The sequence below is a fragment of the Silurus meridionalis genome, chromosome 24 (assembly GCF_014805685.1).
Source record: "Silurus meridionalis isolate SWU-2019-XX chromosome 24, ASM1480568v1, whole genome shotgun sequence".
In the NCBI taxonomy this organism is placed as follows: Eukaryota; Metazoa; Chordata; class Actinopteri; order Siluriformes; family Siluridae; genus Silurus; species Silurus meridionalis.
In genome coordinates, this window is record NC_060907.1 from 19,361,841 (window position 1) to 19,386,032 (window position 24,192).

General features: G+C 39.9%; 1 protein-coding gene across 4 annotated transcripts in view; it reads left to right on the forward strand.

Moving 5' to 3' along the window:
- LOC124377892 (receptor tyrosine-protein kinase erbB-4-like) overlaps positions 1 to 20,675 on the forward strand; it is an 83,568-nt gene extending 62,893 nt beyond the window's left edge. For all 4 annotated transcript variants that reach the window (XM_046837252.1, XM_046837253.1, XM_046837254.1 and 1 more), the window contains 22 exons: positions 208 to 326; positions 749 to 890; positions 1,096 to 1,209; positions 1,952 to 2,078; positions 2,438 to 2,511; positions 5,352 to 5,442; positions 6,090 to 6,289; positions 8,752 to 8,884; positions 9,191 to 9,284; positions 10,540 to 10,694; positions 11,262 to 11,306; positions 11,488 to 11,620; positions 11,759 to 11,881; positions 11,975 to 12,073; positions 12,911 to 13,096; positions 15,202 to 15,357; positions 15,471 to 15,534; positions 15,624 to 15,770; positions 17,560 to 17,657; positions 17,763 to 17,894; positions 18,702 to 18,981; positions 19,358 to 20,675. In XM_046837252.1, the coding sequence (XP_046693208.1) occupies positions 208 to 326; positions 749 to 890; positions 1,096 to 1,209; positions 1,952 to 2,078; positions 2,438 to 2,511; positions 5,352 to 5,442; positions 6,090 to 6,289; positions 8,752 to 8,884; positions 9,191 to 9,284; positions 10,540 to 10,694; positions 11,262 to 11,306; positions 11,488 to 11,620; positions 11,759 to 11,881; positions 11,975 to 12,073; positions 12,911 to 13,096; positions 15,202 to 15,357; positions 15,471 to 15,534; positions 15,624 to 15,770; positions 17,560 to 17,657; positions 17,763 to 17,894; positions 18,702 to 18,981; positions 19,358 to 20,190 (3,545 nt within the window). In that variant the 3' untranslated portion in view covers positions 20,191 to 20,675. The remainder of the gene's footprint in view (positions 1 to 207; positions 327 to 748; positions 891 to 1,095; positions 1,210 to 1,951; positions 2,079 to 2,437; positions 2,512 to 5,351; positions 5,443 to 6,089; positions 6,290 to 8,751; positions 8,885 to 9,190; positions 9,285 to 10,539; positions 10,695 to 11,261; positions 11,307 to 11,487; positions 11,621 to 11,758; positions 11,882 to 11,974; positions 12,074 to 12,910; positions 13,097 to 15,201; positions 15,358 to 15,470; positions 15,535 to 15,623; positions 15,771 to 17,559; positions 17,658 to 17,762; positions 17,895 to 18,701; positions 18,982 to 19,357) is intronic.
- Positions 20,676 to 24,192: the final 3,517 nt, after the last annotated feature.

Here is a 24,192-nt window from a genome sequence, read left to right on the forward strand (position 1 = left end):
GTGTGTGTGTGTGTGTGTGTGTGTGTGTGTGTGTGTGTGTGTGTGTGTGTATATAGGGATGGGGGTCATCATGTGTATTGTAAGACACCTGAAGTCTAATTGATGTGTGCATGTGTGTGTGTCTATGGGGGGGAGGGGGTCTTCATGTGCACTGTAACTGTAACTCAACTGAAATCTTAAGTGTGTGTGTGTGTGTGTGTGTGTCAGTAACAAAGACGGTGTGCGCTGATCAGTGTGACAGTCGCTGTTTCAGTCCGTACGTCAGCGACTGCTGTCACCGCGAGTGCGCCGGAGGCTGTTCGGGACCCAAACACACCGACTGCTTCGTACGTCTTCTTTCTCTCTCTCTCTCTCTCTCTCACACACACACACACACACACACACATTTACATCACCCTTTTATTTGATATCTTTCTTTTGTTTCTGTAATGAACTGTTAACACATTCCACACTATACAGCCACAGTGAACACTATTCTGAGATGTTCCACTAGATTGTGGAAGGTGATTGTGGAGATTTGTGATCAGCGACGACGGTGTTGGTAAAGTAGTGATGTGGGTAGGATAAGAAGGGCTGGGGTACAGCCAGCGTTCGTATTTATCTCAAAAGGGTTTGGTTGAGTTTGAGGTCAGAGCTCTAGAGCAGGAGATCTTTCACTCCAACCCATTTATTAGTACACAATCAACACTGTGAGAGTCTTATTTACAGTCATATAAATAAAGCTGTGTGTGTGTGTCGTTTTTTTCAGGCTTGTACAAACTTTAATGACAGCGGCGCTTGTGTGACTCAGTGTCCTCAGCCTTTCATCTACAATTCCAAATCTTCTCAGCTGGAGCACAACCCCAACACCAAATACGCATACGGAGCATTCTGTGTCAAGAAATGCCCCTGTGAGTCTCCTCCAGATTCATCCTCTCTTCTCCTCTCCTCTCCTCTCCTCTCCTCTCCTCACCTCCCCTCACCTCACCTCACCTCACCTCACCTCTCCTCTCCTCTCCTCCTCACCTCTCCTCTCCTCACCTCTCCTCACCTCTCCTCACCTCTTCTCACCTCACCTCACCTCACCTGATGATCTGGGTTTGAATTCTCCTGCAGATAACTTTGTGGTGGATCACAGTTCTTGTGTTCGTGCCTGCCCGAGTAACAAGATGGAAGTGGAGGAGAACCATGTCAGGACGTGTGTCCCCTGTACCGACATCTGCCCTAAAGGTCTGTACACGAGAAGAGAAGAGAAGACGAGTCTAACACTGGAAAACAATATGTGTTCCTCGTGTGTGTTGTCAGTTAAAAACATCTACTAATAATATCACAAAAAAACCCCCAAAAAAAACACTGGAGATTCATTCAGTGAATTCCCTTTTATTGATGGAATAAAAAATAAAAAAAAATCCAAAAAAAGAAGGGAATCGGAACATTTCTATTGGGTGTTGGTTTGTTTTATTTATTGATTTATTTTTTAATTTGTTGTTAAATGTTATAGATTTTTTTTTAATTATTATTATTTTTAAAAACAAATTAATTTAATGAAAACATTTTTATTTTGATCTATGATGATCTAAAATTTTTTAAATATTTTTACCAATAATAAATTCACTCAATTAAATAATCCACCCAAACAATTCTCCTTATTTCTTTCTCTTTCTTGCTTTTCTTTCTTTCATTTTTTCCCAACGAAAAATACAATAATAAAATCAAATAATATTCATTCAAAAAAAGTCTCCTAACAATTCTTCATTAATTAATACCTTAATTTATTTATTGTTTATTTCTTTGCAATATTTTCTACCAATAGTAAATGTAATAAATTCAATATTTCCCTTAGAATTTCTTTTTTGTTTTTAAATTCAATTCCTTGTCATTGATTTTGTTATTGATTATTATTATTATGCCCAATTCATTTTTTTTCCCGTTCTGTTAACTTGTCCATCTTGCACCTGTGCACGTAACCCAGTGTGTGATGGAATAGGGACGGGCGCTTTGCACACGGCTCAGACGATCGACTCGAGCAACATCGACCAGTTCATCAACTGCACCAAAATCAACGGCAACCTCATTTTCCTCGTCACCGGAATCAAAGGGTGAGAAGCTTCTTCATAATCTCGTGGGTAGCAGATAACGGTACAATCGCAATGTAGTGCCAAAAGTATTGGGACGCCTCAAAGCCATAGGTGGTTGCATCCCAAACTTTTCTTACAAATTCGGAGACACACAATTGTATCAGACGTCTTTGGATGCGTCTGCGTGTGAGTTTTTCTTTCACTTGGACCCGGAGGCTCCAATCCAGCTTGAGTACCTGACTTTAAAAACCCCCTTGTCACACAAATATCCACAAAATCCAGTGGGAAATCTTCCCAGAACTGTGAAGTTTATTCTAACAGCAAATGAGGACTAAATGTGGACTGAGATCAGTGTGTGTATTTGTGTCTCCTCACGGCAGGGACATGTACCACGGCACCGCAGCGCTTGACCCTGAGCGTCTGAACGTTTTCCGCACGGTGCGAGAGATCACAGGTGATACGGCTTAGAGACACACACACACACACACACACACACACACACACACAATACCATTACAATCTTATCTACAGTCATATGTATGATTGCTTCCTGTTTGTTTTAGAGTTGATTCTGATTGGTCAGAAGGAGACACATACCGAGGATCACTGTTGTGTTTCAGAAGTAGTGTTGTGTGTGTGTGTTTTTTTTGTTTGTTTGTTTTATATTTAGATTGTATTATAGTTCGGGTTCTCTTTTCCACTTCTTGTGGTTCTGCTGCTCGTCTACCGCTGTTGTGTTGTTTTCATTTATTTATTTATTTGTTTGTTTTTCGTTTTGTAGGTTTCGCCGTTTTGCGTTTGGTTGTGTGCTTTTCATGTTTGTCCACCAGCAGTACTGTTGCCACTGAGAGCCGGGCGAACATCCCGGGAGTTTCATAGGAGACGGATTTCTTCTGGAAATGAAAAGAAAGGACTGAACAGAGAGCATTAAAATGAAGAGAAGAGAAAAAGAGAGGAACAAGAGACAGACAGAGAGAGGGAGAGAGATTGAAGTTTGGATAGTGAGAGTGAGTGGGAAAAAAAAGAAAGAGGTGGAGAGATAGAATGTGAGAGCGAGATGGAGAGAATACATTTTGGAGACATATAGAGATAGATTGAGGGAGAGAGAGAAAGATAGAGGAGAGAGATGGAGAGACTGAAGTTAAGAGAGTTTTAGAGAGAGAGAGAGATGGAGAGATTGACGTTTGGAGAGTTATGAAGGTAAAATGAGAGAGAGGAAAATAGGGAGAGAGTCGAAGAGATAGAAATAGATTGAGAGAGAGAGTTGAGAGAGTTTTAGAAAAAGAAATAAAGAGAGAAAGAGAAACAAAGGGATAAAAGTGTGGCAAATTTTAGGGAGATAGAGAGAGAGAGAGAGAGAGAGAGAGAGAGAGATTGCAGTCTGGAGAGTAATATTGAGAGAAAATTGGCGATGTAATAATCATTGTTATAAAAACGTCCTTAAAACCGAGCGCACAGTCGCACAACGCCGTGGTGATTAAATGCAGCAACTCACAAAACAATAACACAAGTCTGATATTAAAGCTTTTTGTCACTTCGAGGCCCAGACAGCGGCATCAACATCACACAACACCATCGTGCTACACACATCATCATCACACTACACACATCATCACACTACACACATCATCACGCTACTCACATCATCACACTACACATCATCACGCTACACATCACCACGCTACACACATCATCACACACATCATCACTACACACAACATCACGCTACTCACATCATCACACTACACATCATCATCACACTACACATCATCATCACACTACACACATCATCACGCTACACACATCATCACACTACACATCATCAAACTACACACAACATCATCACTACACACATCATCACGCTACACATCATCATCACGCTACACACATCATCACACTACACACAACATCATCACGCCACACACATCATCACGCTACACACATCATCATCACGCTACACACATCATCACACTACACACAACATCATCACGCCACACACATCATCACGCTACACATCATCATCACGCTACACACATCATCACACTACACACAACATCATCACGCTACACACATCATCACGCCACACACAACATCATCACGCTACACACATCATCATCACACTACACACATCATCACTACACACAACATCATCACGCTACACACATCATCACACTACACATCATCATCACACTACACACATCATCACACTGCACACAACATCATCACACTACACACATCATCACGCTACACAACATCATCACACACACAACATCATCACGCTACACACAACATCATCACACTACACACAACATTACGCTACACACAACATCATCTTCACGCTACACACAACTTCATCACACTACACACATCATCACGCTACACACATCATCTTCACGCTACACACAACTACATCATGCTACACACAGCATCATCACGCTACACACAACATCATCACACAACATCTTCTTTAGGTTACACAACTACAGATATTTCACCATGCAGGAGTTTATGTAGATTTTGTTCACATGCTGTCACTTTTGGAGTCTGAGACCCTTCCACCCCTCCCCCCTCCATCACCTCCACCATCTTCACCCTGGCCACCTCGTTCACCTCCAACTCCTTTACCCCAGTCACCACTACCACCTTCACACCCTCCATCACCTCCAAAACCTTCACCCTGGCCACCTCTTTCACCTCCAACACCTTTACCCCAGTCACCACTATTACCTTTATGCCCCCACATTCAGCTCCTTCACCTTCAAAACCTTCACGCTTGCCAGCTCTTTCACCCCAAACTTCTTTCATCCCAGTCACCTCCAACACCTTCACCCCACCACATCCAGCTCCTTCACCTCTGCCAACTTCACCCCTCCATCACCTCCATCAGCTTTACCCATGCCACCTCTTTCACCTCCATCTTTACCACACCTACCTCATGCACCTCTTCCTGTGCCAATTCCACCACCATTTCCCTCACCACCTCCATCATCTCCATCTTCTGCACCCTTGTCACCTCCACAACCTCCATCGCTATCACCCTCATGACATTCACCTTCACCAACTGCACCACCTTCACATCTTTCACCAGCCAACTTTGCCAACTTCATCTTCACACATCAACCCCCTTCACCTCCACCCATGCTACCTTCACCACCTCCATTACCTTCATCTCATCTCCACCACTGCCACCTTCACGCCTTCTGTTGTTTGAGTTTTCCCAACATTCCCAACATTCCCAACATTCCTTAGAACTGAAAAACACGCCCTGATATGATGCTCGTTCTCCTGTTTCAGGGTTCTTAAATATCCAGTCCTGGCCCGAGAACATGACGGATTTCAGTGTATTTTCTAACCTTGCTACGATCGGGGGGAGGACCCTTTATAGGTAAGACCCTGCTGAACATAATGTATGTGTGCATACGTTTGCACACCCCCTCCAAAAGGAAATAAAACAGAAATAAATAAATAAATAAATAAATAAATAAATAAATAAATAAATAAATAAATAAATAAATAGTTTTTGGACATTTCACAGTCTAACTGGAAATGAATAATATTGTAATATCTATCTATCTGTCTGTCTGTCTGTCTGTCTGTCTGTGTGTGTGTGTGTGTGTGTGTGTGTGTGTGTGTGTGTTCCCGATGTTTTTTCTTTTCTTTTCCGTCCTTTAAGTAATTGGAATTAAATTACATTTTTTCTCATTTTTATTTATTATATTTATATTTTATTTAAATATTAAATGTATTTATTTATTTGTATTCATTCAGGTTTTTTCTGTTTTTAAGTCTTTTCTTTTTTTTTTTTTAAATAAATGGGACAAAGTCTGAAACGTACAAACGTAAAAACGTACCTGTGAATATAAAAACCCATATTTATGTTTTTCTCTAAAGCGAATACGAGTTCTGGCATCAAGATTCACTCCTTTTCTTCTTTGAAAAACACCTGAGCTGAATTTTCTTTCAAAAGTTGAAATGCTATAAAAAATTTACACTCATGCACCTTCCTCTCACCCGATTCATCTCGTCCCACAGTGGTATATCTCTCCTGATCCTGAAGCAGCGCTGGATCACATCACTGGGCTTCCAGTCTCTGCTGGAGATCAGCGCCGGGAACATCTACATCAGCAACAACAGCCAGCTGTGTTTCTATCACACGCTCAACTGGACGAGGTTTTTCCGCTCGGCGGGTCAGAGAGCGCTGCTGAACAACAACAAGGAGGCGCAACAGTGCGGTGAGTCGAGGTTCACTTTAGAAGAAAGAAAAATGGCATTCATTAGTTTTGGTCTCTGGTGCTTGGACCACTGAGTCATTAAGAAATTACGGGCAACATAAACAGAATATATGACCACGTGAACGTGCTTTTTAGGCCACAAAGAACAAAAAATAAATAAATAAATAAAATACAATTAAAAAAACCTTCGTAGAATGACCTACCCTGTGATAGCAACCTGCTCCACTAGGGGGCTCTGTTGGAATGTTTTAGTTCACAGCAGTGAACTGAGAAATATTTACTCCAATTTAATGGATCGACTGGTTATTCATCCATCCATCCATCCATCCATCCATCCATCCATCCATCCATCCATAAATAAATATATTCAGAATTCATCATCAGAAGACATACATTAAATTAAATCCATCATAAATTATCATCTGTATTTCATTCAACACACCTCCGCCTAACACCGCCCCCCATTCCGCTTCTTTTCTTTTCTTTCGACAGGGAAGGGGTGTTAATCCTGGACGAATGTTTTTTCTTTGAAAAATATATAAATAAATAATAAATGCATCCTGTGTCATACGAATCGTCTTGATACAATGTGACTAAATGGAAGATTTCGATTGAGACTGATCTCATAGATAATCTCTGTAATAATGATGATAAAGATCACAAGGAGAGGGTTTTTTTTTTCAGGTTTCATCGTTTTAAGCTTATGCGAATAATTGCTGTAGATATGTTATTATTTTGCTTGTCTGCTTGTCCCAAATTTTGAACAATTAATTAATTAATTAATTTATTTATTTATTTACATTTTTAAATTGATTTTTTTTTTCTTTTTAATAATCCCCAATCTGTGGACTAGTGTTTTTGTGTGTGTGTTATAGCGAGTAAGGTTAAGGGACTGTGGTTTTTCATGAAATAGAAGCTGCTCCAAACCTGCTCCAGTGGAAGATCTCCTGCTCTAGAGCTCTAACCCTGTTATACATGACGAATGAGAACGCTGAATGCACCCCAGTCCTCTTGACCTCACCTACACCAGTACCTCACCTTCCCAACACCCTTGTATCTGAATGAAATCTCACACAAATGTCCACATGTACACTCCCAAATGGAGTGGAACAAGTAAATGTGGAATAGGATGTTCAGAACGAAGCAGTGGTACATAAACTTTTGGGATCAGTGTTGTAGAGAAACGCTGTTTAGGGTAATTTATAGATTTATAGATTCACACATAATAAGTAAATGCGATCGAGCAAACACACACACAACGCAAACACACACACACACACACACACACACACACACACACACACACACACACAGACTGAAACCCACTGGGGCTGAAGACAGGCGGCTGGCAGTCAGCTGTCAGGGAGACGAGTGTGGGATAAAACACGTTATTGACTTCAGCGACAGTCCTGAGCTCCGCAGTGTCTTAGTTTATTAGTGTGTATTACATTAGTGTGTGTGTGTGTGTGGGAGTGTGAGTAGGACGGATCACAGGAAGTGTGTGCTTTTGCACAAACGACAGGGTATTGTGTAGTTTGTGTATTTAAGCCAGTCAATTTAGAGGAATTATATCTCTGCTGGAGGAAGCTTCCGGAAACATGAGACTCCATATTTATAAAAGAAAAGGGAATAATTTTAATCGTTTTATTTACATTAAATTCAAATATATAATATTAACTTAATAAATTGAATGAATATATTAAATGTAATTCCATTTAATTCATATATTAAATTGTATTAAATGTAATTTATATATTGAATTCCATTTAATTAATATATTCAATTAAATGTCATTAATATATTTAATTCAATTCAAGTGTATACAGTGTCTTACAAAAGTAAGTACACCCCTCACATCACCATTTTAGTCTTCTCGAGGGACAATACTATACACCCCAATATTTTGTATATCGATATCCAGCACTTCATTAATCCTCCTGGGTATGGAATTCACCAGAGCTCCACAGGTTGTTGCTGGGATCATCATCCACTCCTCCATAATGACATCACGGAGCTGCTGGATGTTGGACACATGGCGCTTCTCCACCTTCGGCTTGAGGAGTCCCACATGGGCTTAAAAGGGTTCAGGTCTGGAGACATACGTGGCCAATTTATTGCCTTCACGTTCATCTTGGTGGTTTGTTTGGGGTTGTTATGTTGGATATGTGAGCGGTGTACTCACGTTTGTGAGATACTTTATATGTTCTATATGTTCTCCTGTGCTCGTTCAGGCATAAGGGCTTTGGTAAAGTGCTGTAGGTGAGGTCCGAAGGTCTAGGATGCAGCAGCTTCCACTCTAACCCATATAAAGCATATCTTTATAGAGCTGATTTGGGCTCTTAACGACAAATAGAATGATAGCGTGATATCAATATATAACTATATGAATGCATAAAAGCATTATTTACATCACAAGTTGTGGCTGACTATTGCTTGTGTGTTTGTGTGTGTGTGTTTTACAGTCACAGAGCAACATGTGTGTGATAAGCTGTGTTCAGAAGCAGGATGTTGGGGTCCCGGTCCTGACCAGTGTGTATCCTGTAGGCACTACAGCCGTGGGAGGACGTGTGTAAAGTCTTGCAACCTCTACCACGGGTCAGTGTGTTCACTTTACGCTAACCTAGTGTAACCACCCCAGCAGAGGTAGACCTGAAAATTTTAGTTTAGATCAGTTCAGTTGAGCGAGTACTGAGCACTTAGCACTTTAACATCCCTAGACATTAAGCATTCAGTTCGTAGTTGTATGGAAATGGTAGACAAAGCTAGCATGAATGATAACAAAAATGCATTTCTTGTTCGAATGTCGCCTGCTAAGGTGCTTGTTTTGGATTGTATTGAATTATTTTATGCTATGATGATTATACGATCATACATAGTTATTTTTATTTTTGTGTGTGTTAGAGATGTTCGTGAGTTCATCAACGGGTCAACTTGCATGGAATGTGACAGCCAGTGCCAGAAAACTGGAGATAAAACCCTGACATGCCACGGACCAGTAAGAAAACACGTCAGGCTGTTGGGAGAAAAGCTGATATAACTTATTCACAAGCTTGACTGCATTATGAATCCAAGATCAAAGCTGGGGTTTTTGGCAAGAATCTTAAAATCTTAAAAGCTCAGTAAATAAACTTTATTATTTTTTTTAATCAGCACTGATTTATTTTGCCCTTTTTAAACCTCAAGAATAATTACTGGCAAATATTTAAAGTGTTTTGTTTTCTGGGTAACTGAGGCAACATTGAACAATTCTTTCTAGTTCATATTTGGCAATTTATTTGTCTAAAACCTGTAACATTTCTGGCAAACATTTACATTTCTGGCATTTAGCAACTATCCTTATTTCGAGTGACTCTCCTATTTTGAATAAAAGTAAGCAATTGATAGTCAAGGGCCTTAGCCAGAGGCTCAGAAGTAAAGGCTTGGTTGTAGTGGGATTTCAACTCTTGATCTTTTTAACCAACGTCCATCCACTGCACTACCACTTCCCCTACTATAAAACTAGCCAAGGGAACAGCACTTATTGTACCACTGAGCTACAAATTCTCCTCACTAGAAAATTAGCCAAGAATGCAGCAATGAGGTACCACTGAGCTACCACTTCTCCCCACCATAAAACTAACCACTAACACAGCACTGAGGTACCACCAAGCTACCACATTCCTGGCTATGGAACTAACCAAGAAAACAGCACTGAGGTACCACTGAACTACAAATTCTCCTCACTAGAAAAGTAGCCAAGAATGCAGCAATGAGGTACCACTGAGCTACAGATTCCCCTCACTAGAAAATTAGCCAAGAATGCAGCAATGAGGTACCACTGAGCTACCACTTTTCCCCACCATAAAACTAACCACTAACACAGCACTGAGGTACCACCAAGCTAACACATTCCTGACTATAAAATTAACCAAGGAAACAGCACTGAGGTACCACTGAGCTACAAATTCTCCTCACTATTACATTACCCAAGAATGCAGCACTGAGGTACCACTGAACTACCACTTCTACCCACCATAAAACTAACCACTAACACAGCACGGCGGTACCACCTAGCTACCACATTCCTGACTACGAAACTAACCAAGGAAACAGCAGTAAGGTACCACTGAGCTACAAATTGTCCTCACTATAAAATTAACCCAGAATGCTGCACTAAAGAGAATTCAATACCGCCTGTGGAAGTTTATTGCCACTTTCTATCCATTTATTGTTATTATTTTTTTACGTGAACCTGACATTCTTCCCTTCAGGGTCCGGATCACTGTATGAAGTGCGTTCATCTTAAAGACGGCCCTAACTGTGTGGAGAAATGTCCTAATGGCCTACAGGGAGCTGACAGCTTTATCTTCAAATACGCGGAAGCCAACAACGAATGCCGACCCTGCCACCCCAACTGCACCCAGGGGTAACTCTTATTACAGTTACTGCGCTTTATGTGACAAAAGGATTTACTGTAAAACTGAGAATATTATCATTTTTATCGAGGGGGCCAAGCACTGGAGGTGCATAGACACTTTATTGGTAATCTATTTCTTCTTGTTCTTGTGCAATTTAATTCAACAGTGGACCTTGTCCAAATCAGCTTTCCAGAAATAAATACATTATGGATATATTTTTTAAATTGACAGAACATACGTTTATTTCCAATGAGCATGCCATTGGTGATGGTGGTGAGAAAAAAAATCTTCCTGAAATGATATGAGGAGGAAACCTTCTGTGGAACCAGACATTAAGACTTGAAGGGAACCCATCTTGGTGACTCCCGCTCAAGGTTATCAACTGTTAACTGATGGACACACATGTCTTTGGTAGTCTAGGGACCTGTCTGCTAAAAAGTTGGGATCAAACACTGATTGGGGAGGGTCAAATAAACGTATTTTCTTTACCGAATTTAGGCGTGTGCTGCAAAGGCACCATCATCAGGTCAAATTTGGTTTGGTTGGATTGATTGATTGCTGATTTTTACTTACAGGTGCACTGGGTCCCACATCCAGGAGTGCATTGGATTTCTGGACAGGTGCGATACGTCTCAGGCATTCTGTTGTTGCAGATGGTTTTACTGTATGATGATAAGCGCCAAATGAATAGTTTTAATTCGTGTCAATCTAGACTTTCACGCGAGCATTCCTGTTTGCTTGTTCTCTTCCAAGTACAATTTGACCGTTTTCATTATCTCAAACATTTTTTCTTTCTTTCAGTACTCCTTTGATTATAGCTGGAATGATAGTTGGTGTATTTTTGGTAGTCATCATTGCCCTCGGGTTAGCAATTTTTATCAGACGCCAGAGAATCAAAAAGAAAAGAGCTCTGCGTCGCTTCCTGGACACCGAGGTGAGAAGAGGACAGCATTTCTTGGAGGTTTCTTATTGTAATAACTGATCTAGGATCTGCTTTCTGTGTATATTGGTGTAAAGAGGGTATATGAGGGTGTTATTTTAATAATTGATCAGGGATCTGTTTGTTGATCAGCTTCTGGAGCCTCTTACAACCAGTGGAACTGGAATAAATCAGGTTCAGCTGCGATTACTGAAAGAAACTGAACTCAAGAGGGTTAAAATCCTTGGATCCGGAACCTTCAGTACGGTCTACAAGGTAAATATTTCATGCACATGTGTATAATCACTAAGAGTATATTCATGCTGCTTGTATCACGCAAGCAATGTGCTTTTTTTTCCCCTCTGTCAGGGCATCTGGATACCCGAAGGGGAAAGTGTGAAAATCCCAGTAGCAGTAAAAGTCCTCAGCGAAACGACAGGACCGAAAGCCAACGCAAAGTTTATGGATGTGAGTTTGCATTCAATTGATTCTTATTTCTTTAGTGATTTTGATTCATATTTGAGCTGGCATTCGAGGAAGACAAATCCGGCCAAATTGTAAATCACTGTTTCAATTTATTAGTTTCATTTTATTCATCATTTAGAAGCGCAATTACACATTGATTTCTTGTAAACAGTCGGGGAATAGGGAGGGCTCACAAATCTTTTTTGTTGCAGTTTGAATTTCCAGGCAGTAGAGGGTGCTAAAAATGGCAAAATGTTCCTTAAACACATATGGGTAATTAAGCGCATGTCAGCATGTGAATATGTAAATTTCAAGTCATCAGCGTCGTGTTAAACTACATACAGGGATAGATACTGTCAGCTGATTTGAATGTGAATAGCTCAGGAGCATGAGTAAGTAGTGCCCCCCCAACATACACACTTCCCTTATGCCTTCAGGGCTTCATAATGTGTCTGCCTGCTGTTGTGTACAGCTATCCATGATACAAACATTGCATAAAAAGGAAAATTGTTTCCATCCATAATTTATGGATAACAGTTCAATCACAAGCCAATTACTGAGAATAGATTAAGTACAAAATGTTCTTTGAAAAAAAGCCCTGACTTTCTTTTAAATCATACCACCATTATTTTGAATTTGACAAGTAAATTTCAGATATTAGCCCGTAATAGACTGGCATCTAATCCTTTCTTTGGGAATTGGTTCTGTTTTTTTCACAACCCTGAGGATAGGATTATGCTGAATCCCATAGTAAAGCAGTATTTCACCCAAGTTGTTTAAATGGCAATATCGGCAGCACGATTGTTCAATGAAACGTGTTTCCCATCTCCATATGAACAGATGGTACTGTTGATGTCCAGCCTGGATCACCCCCATGTGGTTAGACTGCTGGGGGTGTGTATGAGCCCGAGTGTACATCTAGTGAGCCAGCTTATGCCTCATGGTTGCATGTTGGACTACCTTCATGAGCACAAGGACAATATCGGCTCACAGCTACTGCTCAACTGGTGTGTGCAGATTGCTAAGGTAAGATTGCCTCCATTAGCGCATTTTGTGTGATTCACTGTCAATGAATAAATGATGAATAAAAAACAAAAAGGTCAAGAGGTGCCACAGGTTCCGTAATGCTGCAGCATTGTTAGGATAAGAAGCAACATCTTTAGCAGCCATCCTATTTCAGTGTTCAAGCCCAGGAAAGACAAACCAAAAGAACTCTGCAGATCAAGAACCTGCAGGAGAGATAATACCAAACTGTTGGCATGGGAATGACAGGGGATCCCTTGGTAGAGCTGGAATCTCTGGATGGGGATATAAAAGTCTGGACTGTCCTTTGCAGCTTGTTGTTTGGGTATATAAAAAGCAATAGGATGGTAGGATGGAGTAGTTTGTAATATGGCAGTCTGAGAATGAAGTGTGCTCAGGTTCAGATGATGTACATCCTCAACTGGAAAGGCTTGTTGAAGTCTGTGACCGGTTATAATCTGGATATTTGCTGTCTTTATTTAATTCTTTTTTCATTTGGCTGTAAATCGTTTGCATTACTGAGTAGCTACCAGCTGCCCAAACACTCAAAACTGGTAGATCTGCATCTCTAGAACCTCAGAATCCCAGATCACCTTGATATACTTGAGCAACATATGTTCTGGGTCTTAAACAGTATAGAACAGTATTGCTTGTTTTTTCATCTTTCTTTACTAACCAGACTTTATTGCCTTATTGTTTGCAATTGTGTATAATATCTGTGAACATTTGAATAATTAGGGATCTAGTGCTTTACCAGAACGTACCAGCTGGCAGAGATGATCTACCAGCTTGACAGCTTGACTTTTACTTTGGCAGCTTATTGCTAAGAAACTAAACTAGAATTTTGTAAACATATGTGCCAGTTATTTCCTGGATATGGAGTACAAAACCCCACCCCTCAGGTTTATCCGAAAGGTAAATTAAACACAAAGTGTAAAAGCATACAAGGTTTCGAGACTCGCTCGGTTTACAGGACAATACTTTATATATCTACATTTACACACTATCACTTTCCTGCCACTTCTTGAATGTGTCCTGGAAATCTTCTCTTCAAAGCATGTCAAGAAGCTTCTGAGATTTTTGCTGCATCTTCACAACAGTGTCAAAAAGGTGACCTTTGAGCTGGATCTTCATCTTTGGGAAGGGGTTCGCAGAAGCCGAATCTGGCCAGTAGGGTGGGTGTGGAAGATGTGGATTGTTCTCCGACGATTATTATAGAATAGAATAGAATAGAATAGAATAGAATAGAATAGAATAGAATAGAATAGAATAGCCTTTATTTGTCACATATACAGTACAGCACAGTGAAATTTGTTCTTCGCATATCCCAGCTTGCTTAGAAGCTGGGGTCAGAACACAGGGTTGGCCATGATACGGCGCCCCTGGAGCATAGAGGGTTAAGGGTCAAGGGACCAAGAGTGGCAGCTTGGCGATACCGGGGCTTGAACCCCGCCCTTAACCGCTGGAGCTACCACTCCACCGATCATTATGCACAAGTTGCTGAATAGTTTCGACATTTTCGGGGTTGAGCTCATTGACGGTGTTTCTAATCGCTTGTCGTCTTCCAGTGATGTTCGTCCGCTCTCGAAACACCTTAAACGAGTCAATGCAGCATATGTATGAAAAACGTATGTCATGTCAACCGTCTCTGTGGCAGATTTGCCCAGTTTAATGCAGAATTGCAAGTTTGCTCTTTGTTCCAAATGGTTGTCCATGATGAAATCGCAGACATGTTAATGTAAGATGCTTGATTGCTAGGGATTCCTATTACAAAGCTGTAATTCGGGACAACAGAACACTACGTAACAAAACGTGTAAATATGTGGCAGTGGGCATGGTTTGCAAGTGGAGGGCGGCGCATATGCTGCTATTTTTTACAATTTTGTCGTATCGCTATGATTAAAATATTGTCAAACCATTGTTACTTTGGAACCATCTGGTCAAATTGGTTCAACTTCTTGGTGCTCTGATGTATAATCCGGCTGTATTAATGTATAACACAGCTGTGGAATTGTTCCATGAGAATGAAGAGAATATTTAAAAAGTCATTTGTAATTTCTTACAAAAATGGACCATTTAATATGCCACATTTCTGTGACTTCTAACAGGGCATGATGTACTTGGAGGAGAGGCGACTGGTCCACAGAAACTTGGCTGCTCGTAATATTTTGGTGAAATCTTCCAACCACATAAAGATCACTGACTTTGGTCTCGCACACCTTCTGGATGCTGATGAAAAGCAGCACAATGGAGACGGAAACAAGGTCAGACTCAAGAAAAGGAAACTCTTGCTCTGACTTGCACAGATACATTTATTAAACCTTTTTTCTATTTGTATGATAATGTTCTCATTTTTCTTTTTCTCATACCCATCAAGTGGATAGCACTGGAGTGCATTCACTATAGAAAATTTACACACCAGAGCGACGTCTGGAGCTACGGTAAGAGAGTAACATTTACAATTGCAAACTATATCAATGGCCCTTCTGTCCATTATTTTAAAGACATCTAACCAATTTCCTTTTTGCAGGGGTGACTATCTGGGAGCTGATGACATTTGGAGGAAAGCCATATGATGGGATTCCAGCTTGTGAAATCCCCAATATCCTGGAGAAAGGAGAACGTCTGCCTCAACCCCCTATATGCACCATCGATGTCTACATTGTCATGGTTAAATGTGAGTCATGAGTTCCTGGATTATGAAACAACACCAAATTTACACCTTGTGCATACAATTTCCTTACATACGTGCTCTTGAAATATAATTATACCCCAGATTTTTTTTTTCCCATTCTGCTCGACATTATCACTCAGGCTCTGTCAAACCAGATTGTCAACATCTTTTTTTCATGTCTTGCAACAGTTTTTACTAGAGTTATTACTAGACCATTTCAACATTGGTTTTGACCCATGCAAGTACAGTTCTGTCAGGATACCCAGGTTCAACATCTTCCCCCTTAGTCTTTTGAAGACTAGCATAGCTTTTTTTTTCAAGGTTTCCACTATATTTTTTAAACAATTTTGCATCTGACCACTTTCCCAGTCTTTGTTGGGCAATGCCAGAACACAGTTCACAGTTCAATTCAGTTGGTGGCAGGGGTGCCCCTTGGCATTATGAGTGCTTTCTTGACTAATGCTATCCTTAGTTAGTAGAACTTGTGATAGTTTCTTGGTGCACATGTTGCATATTAGTCAGGAATGTCCTTTGAATACAGATTTTCTCAATCGCTTTGGAGCGGTTCTCAGATCAGAAATGAAATTCTCAAAACTCCATGTTCAACCTCTAGGTAATTCAGTCACTGGCGCACATCGTAAGAACATTTGTCGTTGCTTGATCAAATTGCGTACATTTTGGTACATCATTTAATCGATTGTTTGCTGTTTCCTTCATCAGTTGCTTATGTTCCTGTTGATCTTAATATATTATACTGGTTTCACCTGAATAGTTTTCACCCTCAAAACATCTCAGCATCAGTTCATTTCCCAAGTCATTGAATGCAAAATGGGTAAACGAGTTGTCGGGAATCTGTCATTTGAAATTTCTATTAAACTTTTTTTTTTGGTGAATCTCGAATTTCACTTATGAATGCGAGTGAACGGCATCGGATCAACCAATGATCAACCAGTTCTCTGAAACAAGGATATTCATCGATGCCGTACCCAAGAAATTCAACTTTGTGCATTTTCAATCATTAGAATCCAACCCGTAGTGCAACCCTGTGCAGCGTCATACTGACAACACGACTAAACATTTTAACGATCTTGTTTGTGAACAATGACAAAAGAACTTCATAACTTCAGAATTTCATAATGGAATGAAATGTTCATTGACACAAATTCTTAGTTTTGAGAGATGAACTGATCAGGATTCGAGAAACGCTCCAAAGCAACTGAGAAAAACTATGGTCTTCTAGAAACAGGGTCTTCTAAATAATTGTACATATATTATGTAGATTTTCAATATGATGTGCAGTTTTGTAGCAAGGCTCAGTCAAGGCTTTTCAGTTGTTCTGGCAACCCAAAAATGTGGAAAAATCCTTTCTTTCTTTAACAAAGATAGGATACTAGAGCTAGTTTGAACTACTTCATTGGGGAAAAAAAAACATTAAATACACATAAATAGACGGCTTTAGTTCTAATTAAAGGCTTTTAACGAGGATTCCAATTGACAGTGCGTTTTCATTACTGATGTGGAAATTTGTTGTGAGGGTAATAGAGCTCAGTGGTGCATGCAAATGAGTTTTAAGGAGCAGATTGTCCTTATTGTCAAGAGCCCAGTAATTTGAGTTGATTCCCAAGTCAGGGAGTCAGCAAAACACTGACATCTAATACAGAGGCTGATTGTACCTTTTGTCCGCGGTGTTGTTATGGCATTCAAATAAAGCACCTTAGCTGCATGTGTCAAAGCTGTCACTGAGTCACTTCACTCCATGGCTTATCTTGTCACGTTGTGTCACCACCTCAAGGCTGGATGATCGATGCTGACAATCGGCCCGGGTTTAAAGATCTCGCCGTGGAATTCTGCAGGATGGCGAGAGACCCTCAGAGATACTTAGTCATCCAGGTGAGGAATCTGCTGAAAAATAGGTAGCTTTGTCCTCTTTACCATCTGAGGACTTTCTGAGACTGAGTAATTGGGCATTTTTATTGATTTCTCTCTCTCTCTCAGGGGGATGACTGCATGAAGCTGCCCAGTCCTAACCACAGCAAATTCCAGAGTGTTCTAGAAGAAGAGGATTGGGGAGATCTTTTGGATGTTGAGCAATTTTTGGGACCTCAAACCTGCTCTTCAAGGATACAAGTGTGTGCTTTGATGCTAAGTATTATTCCACTGATACATGTTGAATACGAGGTGGTATCAAAAATTTCGAAAATAATGGTTATAACTGGTGCTATTCTGACCACCTGTGCGATTTCATCATAGACATCAAATTAAAACGGAGGGGAAATGTAAAATTCTGGGTGGAACTGGGCAAATCAGTATGACGTACGGCGATACTTCAACGAGTCGTTTGAGGTGTTTTGAGTGGCTTCAAGGTGACGAGAGATCAGGAAGACCTTGAATGAGCTCAACGTCGAAACCATTCGGCAACTTGAGAGAACAATCCATATGATCTCATAGCCGCACCCACACTACTCTCCAGATTTGGCTTTTGTGGACTTCGCCTCTAATCTGAAGATAAAGATCCAGCTCAAAGGTCACCATTTTGATGCCATAGCGGAGTTCCAGTGTAAATCGCAGAAGGTGCTGGACACGCTTTGAAAAGAAGACTTCTACGACATACTCCAGAAGTGAAGCAAGGGGACTATTTTGAAGTTGATAGTAAATGTAGATAAATAAAGTACTTTCTTGTAAACAGAGCGAGTCTCGAAACTTTTTGATACCACCTCGTACTTCACTGTAATTTACCAGACATTGTGAATGTTTTACTATGTAATTGTATCTGTAAATGGATAAATCTTATAACCTGTTTTTTTTTTTATAATCAACCAATTGGGAATTTGCTGTAGTCTAAGTGAATAAACCTTTTGAGGATACATACAGAAACAATTTTCATTCCTGTGTCCAATAGAAAATGTTTTAATGATTTTTTTATCAATTGAACAGGACCATTTAAGGAATCATGATGGACCTCATAGCTCAAAGGAAGCAGAAGGGGGACATTCCCAGGTATCATTTGTTCCAACTGGAATCCAGCAGGTTGCTCTTAGTTCACAGAATAGTGAAAGAAATGTGAAGAAGCAGCCCAGTGCTGGATTTGTGGAGGGAGGCAGCAGCAGCCAGTCGTACAGTGCAGATCCTACGAACCTCCTGCCAGAGAGAACACAGCGGGGAAAATCTGATGAGGACGGATATGTGGCGCTCAGAAAGGACAACAGCTCATCAGGTAGAGAGAATCTTCTTGTGTTCTCAGAGGTGGCAATAAATTTATTATCTAGCCCACCGGGGAATGGAAGCTCCAGTGTGTTGCCTAATCCCATATTTTGGTTGCAATATATATGGTATATTAATATGGTACATTACTTGGACCAGAGGCAATGTCATTGTGGAATAGGTTTGGACCTCTTAGTTCCTGTAGACTAAAATTGTAATGCTACAGAAGTCACTATGAACCATTGACCTACTATGATGGCCTGGTGTCCACCATTGTTTGTTTGATGAGTAAAAGAATAAAATAGAACAACTGGAAGGTTTTGCATTAAAAATGACCAACCTGGTCTTTAGGGTAGCATTGTGATGGTTTTGTCATTTCATTTTCTTAGATCATCAGAATGCTGTTGAAGAGAACCCTTTTGTTACCCTAAGGAAAATTGTGGAAATTCAGGCCCTGGACAACCCAGCATATCACAGCACAATTGATGGACCTTCAAAGATTGAGGAGAAGTACAATAATGAACCTGTTTATCTCAATACTTTCCACAACAAAGGCAATATTAACAAAGCGATTCTGAAGAAAAGTGACGTTTCTGCCACGTTACAACTCACAACAGCAGCCAGCACGACTATCAGTCATGTACCACTAACTGCGCAGGCAAAAGAAGGAAGATCCCACTACAACAGCCAAGGAGCACATGTTCATTTCTCAATTCCACCAGTTCATCATTCTCAAAGTGAACAAATGAGTCACAATGTCCATCATCCCCATTCTTATAGTTTCCGTGTAAATCCCAGCAAATCCGTATCGTCAAATCAAACTTGCCTTGTAAACCACCAAGTCCAGCCTGGTCCTGTAGATCCACTTGTCCATATGTCTGTAGCTGCTGGTAAAAGTGGGCTCTCGGGCCATCCGATCCACTCAGGCAACATTGCCCAACCAAATCATCCCGGAAAGATCCTGGTAGACAAAAAGTACTGGAAGACTTTTGACAACTCTGATTATTGGCAACATAGTCTTCCTCTCAAAGTGTCCCAAGGGAACCTACATAGCTCATCACAGAGCTGCCATTCAAGCCTCTATAGACAAAGTCTGAAGCAGAATGGTTGTATCCGGTCAAGTGTGACCAAGAATCCAGAGTATATTCCGGAATCTGAAGCCATGAGGCCAGGAACAAGTTTGCCTCCACCACCATACCGCCAGAGAAACACTGTCGTGTAACCGCATCCATGTTCTCCAGAGCCTGATTCCATGACCAGCAGGCCATATTTTTTCCACTCATTTCTGAATGATACTGTTACTGATTTCTGAACTTTTTGATATTCAATATTCACAATACCAATTCAGTCAGGTATCATTCCAAGAGTACTGCCTTCCTTCCAGCCAATCTTACTAAGTTAGTGTTTAGTGGTCTTGTCTAGCTTAATGATTCTTCATATGTGATGTTAATTATAACACAGTACAGCTAACAAAAAGGTATGAAACTGGATGCCCTTTGCCAAGAAACATTCTATATTCATATTTATTTATATATATGGTGGCAATGACCAATGGAAAAGCATGTTTCAGAGCAAAAGATATGGATATTAGCCCAATGTGAGAATTTTTCATTTACTCTCTGTGAGAGTGTGTCCAATGTGCCATATTGACTGATTTATGGATGGTAATTTTTTTTTCTTTTTTCATATTAAAATGCTCTTCTTGCATGTTATGCTACATTTGCTGTTATTCTTATTAAAATGATTTGTGGGTTGCCAGATTAGAGTGCCTATTGCCCTTGAGGGGAAAAATTAAAAATAAAAAAATCATCCAGGCATTGCACATCCACGGATAAATAGACATAGTTGTGTTTGATAATGTATTAGCTTAACATTTTTAAATCTTTCCTTTATACCTCTGTGGAAACACACACACAAGTTATATAATTAGCCTTGGTGTTTTTTTTCCCCTTGTCTGTTTTCCTTCTGCCCATGCTCATCTGTACCTTTTTTATATAAAAAAAACATTCTAAATAAATGTATTATTTAATGTAAAAACCTGTCAGGCTGTTTGAAACTCGGCTTCCTTTACGTACACCATAATTAAACGCAATTAAAAATGTAAGAATTTTTGTGACATAAAGCTTTGTTTGCTTGTGTTCACCTGTACTGTGGTAAAATCCTTGATTAGCTCGTTATACACTCCAATCGAACATTTTTGCAGCACAAAACCTACAAAAATATATATATATATTTTTTTACATTTTTTTACAATCTTTACAAACAGTACAATACAATCAGTAGGTCAACAGACATTTGCTAGCAAAGCAACACTACAGTTTCCAACCAAACGTTTTCAAAACCTCTTATCGGACTGCAATTCGAAGGCAATAAAATGCTAATATTTTAGCACCTTTTCATTTTTCTCTCTAGTGAAATGACTTAATATGATGTGGTATGAAATAATGCAATAAAACTATTTAAAAAATTCCTGTCCTGAAAACTTCAAATATTAGATCAAAGATACGTCATGCTAACACCATGCTAATCTAGAATTAATCATGCTCCTTAAGAAGAATCAACATCCGATCAGAATTGATAATTTGTGTGTGGTGTGAACGTCTATGCACACTCATTTTACTAGCATCAGGTGTTAAGACCATTAACGCATTAAATATTGTAATTAGCATACGATTCATGATACCGAAAAAAAACAAAAACGTCCCGCCTGCCGCAGAGGGTGACATTATCCAGAGAAAGCCGCACAAATCTAGGAGAAAATAAGCAGCAGGCATTATTATCTCTGAGCAATCACTGTTCTTGTCTTAGTGCAACTCCTGCTATTTGCACACTGAGAGCGCGGTAATGAAATCCAGAGGAGAAGGCCTGCAGGTCCCTGGCTCTGTATCATCCAGCGAAATGCCACCATGTGAACAGGGAAATGGTTTAGAAATAAACACACACACACACACACACAAACTGCTACACATTTCAGAGGCTTTGTCAAAGGTTTGGGATAGATATGGCTGGTCTGAAAATCCAATAAAAAATAAAGAAGTTGCTCAAAGCTGGGTTCTATGGATTCAAGCAGGCGTGCAGAGAGATTTAATGACAAGCCCACCGAACGCCAAAAAAAAAAAAGATTCTTTTTCTTTTACAGGCTTGAATGGGTCTGGACAATTATTGTTTATAGAGCAAAGTAAATCCTGAAAGGAAATTGTTTGATTCTGAAGGTTAAAGGCTGGCTGTCTCAAAATGCCAAGTAAACAGCATTGGGGTGGGGTGGGGTGGGTGGGACTTGAGGATCTGCCTACAAGTGGAACTGGGTTTTACGAATCTCGAATCAAACTTTTTAAATGTTATTATTGAAGAATGAACATTTTTGTTGTTCTGGTCAAATATGAGATATTGTATCTTCAGCAATACACACTTTTTCATCTAGTGTCCACGTCGACTCATACGTGAGCTCCTGCAAAGAGGTACATTTTTTTATTTATTTTATCTTTTTTTATCAATACAGGTAAAGCACAATGAACGTCACTTTTCATGCCATTGGTTTGTTGCCTTATTGTAGCCACCTGTTTCATGTGTCATGCCGGAATACTTCTTACCATGTTGTTGTTTTTTTTTGGTTTCACGTTTCCTGGTTGTAATTTCTTTTAGGTTTTATTATTCTTGTCAAATCTATCAGAAAGTCCAACGACTACTCTTCAGAGTCTCCGAGTCACAAGATTTATACATGGTTTGAGTAGCCATGTTGGTTCAGTATTCCTTTCAACCAGAATAAGTCTTCAAAACAACCCCAAAGCTTTTGTGCCTCCATGTTTCACTGTAGGGGTCAATTTTATACAGTTTGAGTTATTACTTGAGTTAAAGTAGACTACATGGTACAAATGTACTTGCCTTCAAATGTACTTCAATATCCAGAGAACTATGATTTATTACTGGTATAATGTTCCAATTATCAATTTTATCACAGACTCTTTACTTAATCAACTAATGTGAACAGACTCGAATGTGACTCTCAGCACACTGATCTATTAATAGACTGATATTAGAGTCAAACACTAATTCATTTCTATTACAATGATCATGAAGCCAAAACCTTTTCAGCTACTAAAAAAATGAGGTCACGGGTGTCGCGTCTGGAGTTTCTTTATCGTTTATTCCTCTCTAAATGTTCTTCTTGCTGTTGAACTGACGCTTAACTGTATGTCGGTTATCAGTAGATGCACCAAGTGGCGAACAAAACAACTTAAGTACAGTAACAAATGACATTTACTTTGTTACTGTCCACCACTGTGTGTGTGTATGTGGATATATATAAAATCAGCACAAATTGTATTGACATGCTCACTCAGCAGGAAAGTCTTGTGCCCTTCATCTCAGGCATACTGTAAAAGGTAATTTTGATTATGCTAAGTGTGTATGTGTGTGTGTGTGTGTGTGTGTGTATTTGTGTGTGTTTGTGAATGCTTTAGCGTCTGTTTACGGACCATTGTACCTCCAGGAAAGATAAACCAAACACTATAGATATGTAATATTCCGGAGGTCAAACTGGTGGAAATGGAGGTCACACTGACTGAAATCCCAAAGCAAGGAAAACTCATTCAGAGCAGTAATGAGTTCTGACACTCTCTTTCACTCTCTCACTCTTTCTCTCTCTCTCTCTCTTTCCTAGCTAACTGTATCAATGTCGCAATTTTGCAAAGTGCCGTCTCAGCACCGGCGTCCTCAGGAGCCATGCGTAGGCACAGTGGGTTCACCATTACATCATTGTTGACACAACAAAATCATTCATCGTTGTATTTTATTGCTGATTCCGTCCTGTAGCTCCATGACATGGAATGTTTTATTTCTATTGTTTTCTTCTTTTATATCATCATCATCATCATCATCTATTAGGTTCCATCATGCCAGTCTGTGGTGTATAAGAATTGTGTGTGTGTGTGTGTGTGTGTGTGTGTGTGTGTGTGTGTGTATTTGTGTGTGTTTGTGAATGCTTTAGCGTCTGTTTACGGACCATTGTACCTCCAGGAAAGATAAACCAAACACTATAGATATGTAATATTCCGGAGGTCAAACTGGTGGAAATGGAGGTCACACTGACTGAAATCCCAAAGCAAGGAAAACTCATTCAGAGCAGTAATGAGTTCTGACACTCTCTTTCACTCTCTCACTCTTTCTCTCTCTCTCTCTCTCTCTCTCTCTTTCCTAGCTAACTGTATCAATGTCGCAATTTTGC